Source organism: Chenopodium album, chromosome 14 (genome assembly GCF_948465745.1).
Source record: "Chenopodium album chromosome 14, dcCheAlbu1.1, whole genome shotgun sequence".
Taxonomy (NCBI): Eukaryota; Viridiplantae; Streptophyta; class Magnoliopsida; order Caryophyllales; family Amaranthaceae; genus Chenopodium; species Chenopodium album.
Genome location: NC_137847.1, coordinates 12,894,970 through 12,909,138, shown reverse-complemented (window position 1 = coordinate 12,909,138; position 14,169 = coordinate 12,894,970). Strand labels below are relative to the sequence as shown.

Sequence of the window (14,169 nt, the reverse complement as noted above, 5' to 3'; positions counted from 1 at the left end):
CAGTTGTCATGACAAATAAAAAGCGTTATTATGTAAAAGCTAAGATTTGATCTTGCTTACATTACTAATCAATCATTGGTCTCTTCACTCTTTTTTCTTGCATATATTTTATTGCCTTTAACTTTGTTAGTTGTAGAGAAGTTGTCTTCTGTTAAACCCTACCTATATATACCAATGCTCTTACTCTCTAATTTGCATCAAACAGTTTATCGAACTCTCCCTACATACCTATCTCGCGATATAACAAGTTTCTCTCCTACGACACATTTTTCATCTTTCGATCAAACAGTGTCTTGATTCTTGAAGTTAAACCATGGCTATTCTTGAGCTTGAGCAACCAGCAGCTTCCGTCGAGTTGTCAAAAATTGCAGTTTCTGATACACATGGTGAAGACTCTCCTTATTTCGCTGGATGGAAAGCGTATGATGAAGACCCTTATCAGGAAATAACGAATCCCACCGGTGTTATTCAGATGGGACTAGCTGAAAATCAAGTAAGTACTTTCAACCCAAACTCGAGAACTGAAATAAAATGAAAGTGTACAACAAGTACAATATTTTTTTTTTTATTTTTTTTTTTTTTTTTTTGTCGAAGTTGGTTGCTCATTGTGCTTGTTATTTTTTCTTGAACAGGTTTCTTTCGATATTCTGGAAGAGTACTTAGAACAACACTCAGAATCGAGTAGCTGGGGGAATGCAAAAAGTGCTGGATTTCGAGAAAATGCATTGTTTCAAGACTACCATGGACTATCATCGTTTCGAAAGGCAATGGCTAGTTTCATGGAACAAATTAGAGGAGGAAAAGTAAAGTTTGATTACAACAGAATTGTCCTAACTGCAGGAGCTACTGCTGCAAACGAACTCTTAACCTTCATTATCGCCGACCCTGGAGATGCTCTATTAGTCCCAACTCCTTATTATCCAGGGTAAGAAATCGAACCTTACCTTAAAACATGAATTATATATATAATCAAGTGCAATGTTGAGTAATTCAACATGCAATGTTTATTGTGCAAATTATATATTCTTGTAAACTAATCATACTTCTTTCTGTTATTTCTTCAGATTTGATAGAGATTTGAGGTGGAGAACTGGAGTAAATATTGTTCCAATTCATTGCGACAGCTCAAACGGCTTTCAGGTGACTCCTGCAGCATTAGAGGATGCATACAGCAGAGCAGAAGCTCTGAAAATGAAAGTAAGAGGAGTTCTGATCACAAACCCGTCGAATCCCTTAGGTGCTACTATTAACCGAAAAGTTTTGGAAGAGATATTGGACTTTGTTTCGCGTAAAAACATCCATCTTGTATCAGATGAGATCTACTCAGGTTCTGTTTTCTCCCCTGAAGACTTTACCAGTATTGCAGAAGTACTCGAAGCTCGAAACTTCAGAGATGCAGAGAGAGTACACATTGTCTACAGTCTGTCAAAGGATCTTGGACTACCCGGTTTCAGAGTAGGAACATTGTATTCTTACAATGATAAGGTTGTTACTACTGCAAGAAGAATGTCTAGTTTTACATTAGTATCATCTCAGACTCAGTATCTGTTAGCTGCAATGCTGTCAGATGAAAAATTTACCGCGAATTACATCAGGACTAACAGAGAAAGGCTAAGGAGACGTTACGACTTGATCATCAAGGGGCTAAGGAAAGCCGGGATTGAATGTTTGGAAGGAAATGCAGGGTTGTTTTGTTGGATGAATTTAAGTCCATTCCTCGAAAAATCGACTCGAGAGTGTGAGTTAGAGTTATGGAGATCAATTGTTGATGAGGTGAAGCTAAACATTTCACCTGGTTTATCCTGTCATTGTTCTGAACCTGGGTGGTTCAGGGTCTGTTCTGCAAATATGAGTGAACATACACTAGAAATTGCATTAAAAAGGTTAAATAATTTTATGGAAGAAAGGAATTTTAAAGAAAGAAATTAAAAATTCTTTCTGATTAATATTTTTTTCCTTTTTGACATATAGATATGAATTTTTTTTTAAGGTGATATCACCTTTTAAATGTACAAGTTAGGATTATAAAGTATAGTCTCAAAATGCTGTAAAAAAATTGGTAAATTAAGTATATAAACGTACATGTAATTTTTAATTTTTTGGGTAATTTTAATAAATAATATTGCCTATATTGGTGTTGCTGGTTTCCAAGAAGTCTCCGTGTGCAATGGCGTCAAGTATTCTTTCTGTTTACATAATGTCTAAAGCTGTTGACTTTGTCATCCTACACTTGAATTTGTTGTATTGTATATTTGTATACTACGTATATACTTTCTTCGTTTTTTAATTACCGTATTTGCTGGTGATTTATATACTAGATGACTAGATAAATATAGGAACAAAAAAATCTTCTATCTCATTTTTTACGTTCCACTAAAGTATATCCGTGCTAACGCACGGTATATATGTAGCATGTGAAAGAAAAATAATAAGAGAGGTGGAAGTTATAAAAAAAAAATGAAGATCAGAAGTGAAAGTTATTTGATTGAAAGTTATAGCCAACAAAAAAAAAAAAAAAAAAAAAAAAAAAAAAAAAAAAAAAAAAAGAAGAAGAAAGAAGAATCATGAGAGTTGGGGATTGAGGTTTTGGAGAAATCTTATTAACTGACTCTGTAATTATATTATAGGTTTGTGTTCCGCTAATTTTGAAATTGAAAGATAATCGGGTTAATATTATTGTTCCCTACAATTTTTTACTAGGTATGAGCTTAAGATCAGGCCAATATGGTGGAGTTTATTTTTGGGAGAACTAAATGATGATAAGATGCCATTTTAGTAAGAACCAGTCAACCCCAAGCATGCATCAACCCAATAAATTAGGCATCGTGGTCCATGTTACTATCACATTTTAGCTTTATTAGTAATTTTAGCTTTGTAAATTTGCTCAAAAGGCAAAAGTCAAAGGATATGAAGTACTTACTCCGTATGCGTTCTACTTATGAATTACGACGAAAATATAATAAATTTATGGCTCGACTTGGTTCGATTTAATTTCACTATACTTAAACTCCAACTTGCATCACTTCGAACTTAATTAAAATCTTACAAAAATGGGTTTGATGCTAAATTGCTACTCGTAATTGTAATGTTTCGAGTCCATATAGCATGTTCCAATAATAAGCATCATAAGATATTAATATTATGTCTCTAGGAAAAGTCATGTTTGAATTCTCCAATTCATGGGTTTGATGCTAAATTGCTACTCGTAATTGTAATGTTTCGAGTCCATATAGCATGTTCCAATAATAAGCATCATAAGATATTAATATTATGTCTCTAGGAAAAGTCATGTTTGAATTCTCCAATTCAATTAATATTTTCAGAGGGGACCTTTTACCGGGGCCATTTAGAGCCTGGCCCCTGGTAGATTAATTAGTTTATAAACTTAAGGAACTAATTTCACTTTAAAATATTAGGACATGGTGATTAGTTTTAAATAAGAGGTAAAAGAAATTCAAATCCTGACCCCTCTAATATTTTTTGCCAAGATCCGCCAATGGATATTTTAAGTCTTAATTGATATGGTACGGATATATAAAGCAGAATATACTAAAATAGTCTTATAGTAATTCTTAAATTAATGTATTCATTCAAATATAGTTGTCGATGAGTCGATACACTTAAAATTACGTTATCAACTGACTTAGTCAATAGATCCACAATATAGATCGATGATGGCTCTTAATGTTCTATTGACAAGCGCTCACTCAATCTTTAGATGAGTAGATGATGTACGTCTATTTTTCACCATTTGAATCATTAACCTAAATAAAAGGCATAAAATCTTATTCACCCATCTCAAAGTGATTCCTATCAAACTCCTAATTGTCATGTTGTGCCAACAACTTACAACATTGTTGGTTAAAAAGGATGTTTTCAAAATTTGGTATCCAGGCCACCATGCATGCACGTTCCCTCTTTGTAGTACATACATATCTTAGTTACCTGTAGTGTTACTCTATTAGCTTAATTATGTACTTCTTTATTAAGCCACTAGCTAGTACCTATACAAAATAAGTGTCTTACTAATCTTATGACTAATCGCTAATGTAATTTAACATTAATAAATATAATTAATGCTATAGTTTCAACAAATTAAACTAAAGCAAGGTGAATCACGCAGCTCTGCTTATATAGTCCCACGTGACTGCTAGAGGATTGCTTGATAAATAATGATTGTAATCATTGGATAATTACTTTTGATTTTAGCTTAAACCAACTAATCAAGAAGAATTTTGAACAACTAATTGTTGACTGACCAAATTATACTGCCATGTCCATACTTATTATCCCCGTTCCCTTCATACTTCATAATCTATGCATTCTTAAATATTTTAAAATGGCCTGTATGCAATGATATCTCCCTCTTATGAATTATAATTATGTGATAGTGATGATATTTCTACGTTGATTTCTCGAACATGCACATACACTCCCAATATAAATTTAAATTTACTTTTTTAATTCCCAATATAAATTTACTTAACAAAAATCTAATGAATAATGATGTAATTTTTAATCTGTTTGTTTATCCTATTTAGAATATTTGATTTGAAAAGAGAGAAACTTTGACTATGATTATTCATTTATATGTAAGATTTTTTTTTTTTTTTTTTTTTTTTTTTTTGGTAAGGAGAAAAGTACCTCAACGTTTACGGTTTTTTTTAGTAAGATTTGTTCTGGAGGTATAGTTTTATAACATTAAATTTTTTATAATTATATATACGTATGTAATTAAATGTATGAAAAAGTTCAATGATATGCAAAAGTTCAATGATATGCATATTAAAAACTATGAAAAAGTTTTTAATATGTTGTACAGTACTACAGTGTAGGCGGCCTATAGAGAGTGTTAAGTATCAACTAGCACTCCAATAGTCCCATGTTCCATGCCGAAAAATTAGTAGCTTTACTAATGTGTCTAAGGCCCCGTTCTTTAGAGCTGCTCTGCTCTACTTTGTTATGTTCTGCTCTGCTGAGCCTTGCTCTTCTCTTCTCAGCTCAGATCAAATCTGTTCTACTTAAAAGAAATTTGCTCTGCTCTGCTCTATTTTCAACTAATAATTAATGATAACAATAATAATTAATATTCAATAATAATTAATATTGTATTGATGATAATAATTAATTATTTTAAATAATTATAATAATTTAATATTAAAAATAATTATAATAATTATTAATATTAATAATAATTAATATTTATTAATCATAATAATAATTATCAATAATAATATTTAATAATTCAAACTATTAAGAATTAATATTTAATAATATTATTAATTAATAATTTCTAATAATTATAACAATTCTTTCAAAAAAATAATTAATAATAATAATAACAATTAATAATAATTTCTTTTTATAAACATTTGATATTAGAATCACAATGTATAGAAACATTTTATGTGGGTATTGATTGTTAGTTCATTGAGTTGAATTATTTTTCAAATCTTTCCATACAATTTAAGAATTAAAAAAAAAAAGAGGTTGTTTTCAAGTAGTACTTTGTATATCATTATTATTTTGAGGGTTAAAAATATATGATTAAGACATATTTATAAGTAAAATCATTATTACTCATTAAATCATTTTATTTTAAAATTTTTGTGAAATGAATATAAGTAAACTGTTGTCTTTTATCTTTATACTATTAACATATGTTAAATACGGTACACATTTATTTATGTTTTCACTCACCTAAATCAATGGTATATGCACTTAATAATAATAATAATAATAATAATAATAATAATAACATTAATAATAGTATTAATAATAATGTTGAAATCTGCTGTGCTCGGCTCGGCTCTGCTCTGTTTTGCTATCCTGAAATCTGCTCTGCTCTACGCTACTGAAATTTAATCTGCTCTGCTCTGCTGACCCCTGCTCTGCCAGAAGCTCAAAAGAACAGGGCCTAAACCATTTCAGGATCAATCTATTCATTTTACAGATAACTAAAGTTAAACTTTGAAATTTTTATGATTGTTATGAACATAAGTACAGCTTTTACTAAGAAAACTCTATATAAAGATCATGCAAGAAAATCATTTGAATACAAGGTATGATTGTTTTTGTAATGCTTCAATGATAACCATTTACTAACCTTCAATCGTTAAGTTGTTTAACGAAAGATTTGTTAGAAAGCTTATTATCTTGCACCTAGCTTAAAGACTTCATATTTATCATTTATGTGGTCAAACTTTAAAAACTTTGTTCGTAATTAGTGTTCTATTCATTACAAATCGGAGTACAAGCGCCAAAATATACCAATACGAAAAAAAGGCTGACAAGATGAGACGCAAGTAGAGAAGAGCCTCCACAACAATTTACATTTTTCAGTCACATGACTATGAGCATAAACATGTAAAACATCAATTTAAAGTCTCGACAGAATGAAGTTCTACAGAGAGACTGAATTTCCTAAACCAAGCAGACAAAAGAAGCAAATTGAGAGTAGATACAATGATACCTCGCATAATGGATCAGTAACCTTAATAAACATATACTCTGTATTAAGCTTTTGTTACACCAATGATAAGTCTTGGCAAAGAATAACCTTTCATCAATCGCGCGTTTACTGTGTCTAATTTCATAATGGTTGAACTATATGTGAGCACAAAATTTTCAGTTTTTTTACAGCAGATAAATTTTAAGGGCTTTAATTTGCTCTTAAGTCAAAACAAAAATTGGGCTAAAGCTCGAACTTTGAAGAAGCAAATTGACTCATTAGAATAGCCATATCCATTCCTTGTACCATGGTGTGCACGACAACATCATAAGGGCAATCCTTCGAAAAACCAGCCTTTCCAGATTTTTGCGCTTTCTTGATGCATCTCTTAAACTTTTCATGGCATTTTATATTTGTCATACCTGAAAAATCAATTACCACCTGTCAGCAGTCTTACTAGCAATGAATACCCTCATCATTCATCATACTCCTACATCCCCATTCTAATTGCGGATAGAAAGGACATGAAAAAGAATATGAGACTATAAGCATCCCTCCTTCCCCAACCACACCTCGGACTAGACTACATATAGTACAGTGCTAAAGGTGCTAGAATTAAATGGCTGGCTGACTTTGCCAAAAAAACTTTGCAAACCACTTCCACCTAGAGAACAAATAAACAAAAATCTTTTGATCAAACATAGCCTTAATGCATTTAATCAATAGAATTGTCATCAAAATAACATTTTTCATTTTCAAGATGACTTGGAAACTCATATTCAAGTAAATTCACAGAAAACCACTTCATTAAACGATCAACCAGTATATATCTTCAAGGAGCTTTAATACTGCAATGATATTTTCTTTTTCATAACAGCTAATTGAACTCAAGCTAATCCAATGATTCCAATAACTTCTTTATATGTATACCATTGTTGATGATGGAAAATGAATTTATATTTCAAAGACAATATAATTGACTTATTGTATATATTTAAGTGTTTCCATGTTTTGTAATCATTTGATAATCGTATTTCCACATTCTCCCTATATTTGCCTTTACACTTCCTCATTCTATTTCCATGCAACTTATAATATGAGCGCGATGCTAAATTTAAGTTAGGAAACTGGGATGTGATTGTTTGAATTTCATTTTGTTCTGTTTATAGTCATTGTTCTTATATCACAAATGCAGATGTCAAATCATGCAGTTATTTCCAAAAAAGGCATTTAACATTACATGGCAGTCTTACAATAACATTATCGCTACTGCCATCATTTACAAATATTGCAAGCTCCATAAGCCCTCACCAACAAGAAAGTCAAAGAAAAAATATACAACAATTACTGCATCAGAGAGTCATTTAGCTGACATCTCCCCTCTTAACATTTCTTTCATTTCAAAAAGTCCTCTCTAGAGCTAACTATGCATTTCTTTCATTTCACCACACCAACTACAACTCAACAGTCCTTAACAATGGGTAAAATAAAAAAGTTCAAGGCGAGGGGTCTAGTTGTAAATAAACATCCAAAATTTGGTTTTAAAAGAAAAGTTGTGCACCACAAGTGTGTCTCGTGCACTTCAAGTGCACATCGGGTGCCCTTCTTGGAAAGAGCCTCACCAAGGATATTAAAAAGAACTATAAAAATGCTTGATCCCATCCCATGCGCCTATCGCTTCACAGCCTAGGTCCACTATTTTATACACTGCTCCTTAACACGACTAATCTACAAAAATGATTATTATGAATTCAGCATATTCTAATCCAATGAAATAATCTTCCTGGGTGAACAAAGGGTTAATAAAAACATTCAACTGGTTTCCAATCTATGCAACTTTGGGATTTTATTATTATTCCCAGCCACAAAATTGAAACTGAACCCATTTAATCAAGAAGATAACTGGCTACACCAATTTTAGAAGCAATAATCTTTTAATCAAAAAGATATTTAAACATTTATTTATTCATCAGCTTAAAGAAATAGAAATCCAATTTCTCAAACAAGGATTTTAGTAGTCCCAATGCATTATCAAGATAATCAACACTTCCATTGTATTTCGTAGATACAGAAGGTAACAAGTTCCATCCTCTTTTTTCTTTGCCTTTATTCCTAGTTACATGATATATTTTATACATGTAGTAATGCGTTCTGTGGTCATTCTGCTCATTCATTCCCAGTTGAGATGATTTATAAATATAGTGAAAGCAACTCATTTCTCAATTTATTAATTCTACTCATGTCAAGAAAATTTGGATAATTATGAGATGATTAGACTTTAAGTTTACAAGGGTGGCAAGGAAAAGAGGAAGGGTTATCCTCTTCATTTCATTTCTCCTTGAATAGAGTGAGTAGAGACTATGGATGTGATAGTTTAAGCTTCATTTTGTTCAGTAGTTATGAGCTCACGATTCATATGCTTAATCAGTTCCCAGGAATAAAAAAACATCATAATGCAGCCCTGCAACTACATTGTTGTTCACTAGTGTCAAAAATTCAAAATGCAGTCTTGTAATTACATTGTTGTTCACTACTTTGAATTCTCTAGAACCACGTAGCAACTGATAACATAAAATTTTCATTTCCTTCTGTTCATCCCACCAACTTCACCATAAGTCTTATCTACTTGACCAACACTAATAGTACATTAAATTCCAAGAAGTTGAAGAGTGGTTTCTATTCAGCATTCACCCAATTTTCAATTCTTCGAACTTATTTTGTTACAGCTTAAACCAAACTTTATTATACTTGTAACCCTTATTGAACCTAATTCCTAAGCTAACCTTATTTGAACTTATTTTTCCTAAATTAATGGAAATCAGGCCAAAATAACTTTCAAGACTGTGAAGGGTAGAAAAATACCAATTTGTTCTATTAAAATACAACATCAAATAAAATTTGCCACAAAATCGAAACCCACCCTATCAAAAGGACTAATCACACCAATTTCAAGAAGCAATAACTTGGAATCAAACAAGATTTCATAAATATAAATTCCACCAAAATAACACAAATAATATCGAAAGAAAATTGGAAAAAAAAAAAAAAAAAAAAAAGTACCATGTTTATCGACACAATCGTCATGAATTTGGCAGCAGGCATCAACATCATCGCAAGGCTTTTCACCTGGACATCCACTATACCCCATTCCGCAGTACTTTCCATACTTTATTCCAACATCTATATTTCAAATTTCCCAAAACCAAAAATTAGCAAAAAGAGAGAGGGGGGGGGGGGGGGGGGGGGGGGGGGGGGGGGGTTGGGGGGCAAATTGAGAATTGGGTTTGATGCTTACTATCACAATTTAGAGCAATACATCTTTTGCTGCATTGGATCTGCAAAACAATAGAAAAACCAATCAATTTTAATTTGAAAGATGGTATACGAAACATTCAAGGTTGTTAATGTGAAATATGAATAGAAATTAAATATTAATAACACCGATCAACGCCTAAGAATGGACGGGAATCGGGGGTACCTGAGAATTGTTAGTGGAGGAATCGGCGGCGACGATGAGGAGAGAGAAAATGAGGAAGAGACTGAATGTTTGCTTAGTAATGAGATTTTCATGGAGTGTTTCTTCCCGCATTTTCACGTTTGGCTTCGCTAGAAGATTAGTTTGCGATACGCCAATAGCCAACGACTGTTTCCAAACCAACTTTTGAAGAAGACTAGAAGATGCCAATCCACACTTGTATATGGTCAATGGATGAGTGCTTCCAACTTCCAAGTCATTTCAAGTTTCGTTAAAATAGCAATAATTAATGAGTATGATTTTATTTTATTTTATTTATTTATTTTTTAAAGTCAGTGTTAATTTAGGTTTTTTTTTCAGGGAATTTATGTAGCGTGACTACTACTCCCACGTTTCCACCACCGTGCTCTGACGCTCTGTCTCATGATACAGTGCCTCTTTTGATTTTTACGGGGAATTAAGAAACTTATAAATTCCTTAAAACTAATGATTAGAAGCATATATGTGCATGTGGTTCATTATTAAAAAAAAAAAAAAAAACTAGCCCCATCTCTCTATTTGCTTTCCTACACTCTAGCCTCCATTATCAATTTTGAACGGGGTTTCATCGAATTTCACCGGTGGAAAGCCCTATTCTTTATTTTCTTTTAAGTTTTTTGTTTCTTAGGTAACAATAATGTAACCTTTGAAATAAAGGATTTATCTCTTTCGAAAGACAAGGTTTTTTAGACTCCTTCAAAAGACAAGGTTTTTTTTTAGGTGTAATTTGGTCTCCGGTTGTGCAAGGCTACGATTGATTATGGCTTGGATTCGAGTTACGGAATCAGCACAAGAATTCACTTTCTCACAAAATGTGAAGCGATGCCGAAACCACTCAAAAAGTTGTATGAGACAACGAATCGAGAATGTGCCGAATTGTTAAATTTATGTACTTGGATTCTTAGCCCTTCCTCGATTAATCTGCTTGATTTTGTTAAATTCGTTATTATTATCGTTAATTGTTAATTTTAAATGTCGTATGGCTTTAATTAATGAAATTTAGTGTCCTTTAGAACTTCTTTAAAAAAAAAAAAAAAAGTATATATGTGCATGTGGAGTTAGAGAAAGATAAAGAGAAAGAAAAAGTAGTTGGGAATAATTGAAGAGATAGAGAGAAAAAGTGTTGGAAATTGATATTAAAAGTTTAAAAACACTTGAAAAAACGATAACAACTCATAAAAAGAAGGTAATAATGTCAAAAAGTACAACTTTTAAAAAGAAAGAGACATTGTATTTTGGTTTACCCAAAAAAGAAATGAGGCATTCTATTATGGGACTAGACCAGGCAAATGGGTCATTCGGGTCGGGCATGGGTCGGATCAAGTTTGGGTCGGGTCGAGTCATTTCGGGTTTCGAGTCAACTGATAATCGGGTCAGGTCGGGTTTTGGGTCAACATTTCGGGTCGAGTCAATTTTCAGGTCGGGTCAGTTTGGGTCGGGTCAATTTTCGGGTCAACTTCGAGTCGGGTCGATGCATTGGGTTAAATTCAACTCTATATATATATATATATATATATATATATATATACTTTGATGAGAAACTCACTATATTTATTAAGGCTACTTTTTTCATGGAATACAATAATTGTTTGAGTTTAGATTATTTTGTAATTTCATTTGGTATTGAACATTATGTTATGTACGCATTATTATTGTACTTTTTTTTATAGACTTGTAAGAATTGTGACTTTTATTTCGAGCTTTAGTTAATTTTTTTAATCTTATGGACAAACTCCGTAGAATAGTCGTTAAATTTCAATTTTTTTTACGATTTTTTAATAACTTATAGAGATAAAAGGCCGAAGAAATCGAGAAAAGTAATGCTCAAAATATGTAAATTACTTACACTGTTACACATTACAAATTAATAAAAAAAAAAATTAAGTCACTTTGATTGCGATTTTTTTCTATTTCGGTTTGCTCAGGTCATGTCTTTAGCTTAAATAGATGCTGGTCATTTACACTACAAGAAAAATGTCTTTTTGTAGCGATTATTTCGTAGCGATTGTACATTCGCTACAATATGCAAGTATGTTTGTGAAATCATTAAGGAAGTCGTATCATTTTACAATCACCATGGTTTTCCCATATAAAATCGATACGGAAACCATAATAATACATATCCACACTATTTTTACACATTTATATAATTTTGAGAAATCGTATCATTTACAATCGCCACTAAATCCCAAAAATCGATACGAAAAACCTTTTCAACACTAGATATATAAATATTGTTTGACAAAGAATACATAAAATATGTCATAGCTTATTGGTGAAACATTTGCTATAAGAGTTTGAGGTTGCATGTTCGAATCTTATAAAGATCATATCCATGTTTTTTTTTGAAGAAAATGAGTTTAACATTAATAGCGATTGTAATCGCTACAATAATCACCACGATTGGATGTATTTTTCGTATCGATTATTGAGGCCAACCCCAGCGATATTGAAAACCACTACTAAAGGCTAAGGCAACGGGGGATATTGTATCGAATGACCATTCGTTGGGAAAGCTTTTTGTTGCACTTACAATCGATACTAAAGGTTAAAATAATCGCTACGAAAACGTTATTTTCTTGTAGTGTTAAGGTATAAGATAATTTTGGTTCGGGTCACTTTGGGTTTCGAGTCTATTTGGGTCAATTAATTCAAGTTAAAGGTCGGGTCACTTTGGGTATCGGATCAACTTCGGGTCTCGGTTCACTTCGGGTTGGGTCATTTCGGGTCTCGAGTCAACTTCAAGTCGGGTCATTTCGGGTTTCGGGTTAAGGTCGGGTCAGGCTGATTCGGGTTTTGGATCAATTTCGGATCACTGTTTTCGGGTCGATTTCGAATCATGGGTCGGATAATCGGATCTGGGTCAGAATTGCCAAGTCTAAATACATCCTGTTTAAGGTGTACACCAAGAAATCAATTAATGCGTTCAAAAAATTATAGGACATTTTCTACGAATTTAAAACATAAGTTGAAAATTTATCTATTAATTTTTAACGTATGGAGTGTTTGGGAGTTGTGTGTTTGGTAGAAAATTCCAAAATTGACTATTACACTTACATAAGGACTTGCATTAAGTTTTGTTGTCATACCTCATTGTGCCATTAATGACACTGCGTGATTTAGGCGTTTTCATCATAAGAAGGATCATTGCTTACTCATTTTCCTATTTTAAATGATTTATCTTTTTTTTTTTTTCGAAATAATTTTAAATGATTTATCAAATCTTATTTCTATTTAAATATAGTACATACATTTCTATTAGAAATGTTGGCTATTCCATACGGAGTATTTGGTTTTATAGCCATGTACAGTGCACCCCTTTGTTGTATTACTCATATTTAGTTATGGGCATACATTTTCTTATTGCCAAAATAAGCAATTTATTGGGGGAATTTCAAACCTTGAGTTTAAAATTTAACGTATTAAAGAGTGAATTAAAGTTTTTGTTTTGGAAAAGACAAAGGAACAGAACAGCAAGGAAATGACCAATACTCTGAATGTCTTAACCTGAGGTTATGGACACTGTGAACATGCTACCTTGAATATCAGCCAGGTTGGTAACAGGAAAAGACTCAAAAGCTGGAGCTGGGATCTGAGGAAAACAGGGATGGAATATGATCAAGGCAAGGTTCAAATGCAACAGCAGGACACAGCATCAGGGTCCTTGGAGAGTGTGCTCAAAGGGTTACAAGCAGCAGCGAGGTTGAAGCTTTGGCATTTGAAGATTGAAACCACAGATAAAAGGACACTCACATGGATGCAGGGGGATAGCATTGGCTTACAAGAAGGGAGAATGCTCTCCCAGAGAATTAGTGATATGTTAGCTAAGTTTCATTGTGTTTCTGTAAGTTATAGCACTTGCAGGGAGTAATTTCCCTCTTTTTCAGCTGTCAAAAAAAAAAAAAAAGTTTTTGTTTTTGAAATTTGGAAGTTAGTTTTTCAATTACTTTCATCTAATACAGGTTTGCTTTGAGTAACACATTAACACCCTAAAACACAAATGTTAAGCTTATCTGACAGCATTGTTCCCTTAAAAGAATTTTGAAATTACCCCAAAAAAAAAAAAAAAAAAAAAAAGTGTACCAAAATTATCCTTTGTAATTGGATTTCAGCATTTCACATTTCACAGTTGTTTTCCATTGTATAATGATACGCCAATAAAATTAAGATGGTATGGCTTTTTTATTTAATTAATTAAATTATT

The 14,169-nt window shown here is 32.2% G+C and overlaps 2 protein-coding genes across 2 annotated transcripts; one reads left to right on the top strand and one right to left on the bottom strand.

The window, feature by feature from the left end:
* Nucleotides 1–305: 305 nt before the first annotated feature.
* LOC145578945 (1-aminocyclopropane-1-carboxylate synthase 7-like) lies at nt 306–1,929 on the top strand. Its single transcript, XM_081636241.1, has 3 exons — nt 306–493; nt 633–925; nt 1,065–1,929. Exons 1-3 carry the CDS (start codon nt 314–316, stop codon nt 1,927–1,929), a joined length of 1,338 nt encoding a protein of 445 aa, XP_081492367.1. The 5' UTR covers nt 306–313.
* A 4,492-nt stretch (nt 1,930–6,421) lies between these two features.
* Nucleotides 6,422–10,114, bottom strand: LOC145578946 (putative phospholipase A2 homolog 1). The gene is made up of 4 exons (XM_081636242.1): nt 9,930–10,114; nt 9,747–9,786; nt 9,512–9,631; nt 6,422–6,873 (listed from the first exon to the last, which is right to left on the bottom strand). Exons 1-4 carry the CDS (start codon nt 10,038–10,040, stop codon nt 6,695–6,697), a joined length of 450 nt encoding a protein of 149 aa, XP_081492368.1. The 5' UTR covers nt 10,041–10,114; the 3' UTR covers nt 6,422–6,694.
* Nucleotides 10,115–14,169: the final 4,055 nt, after the last annotated feature.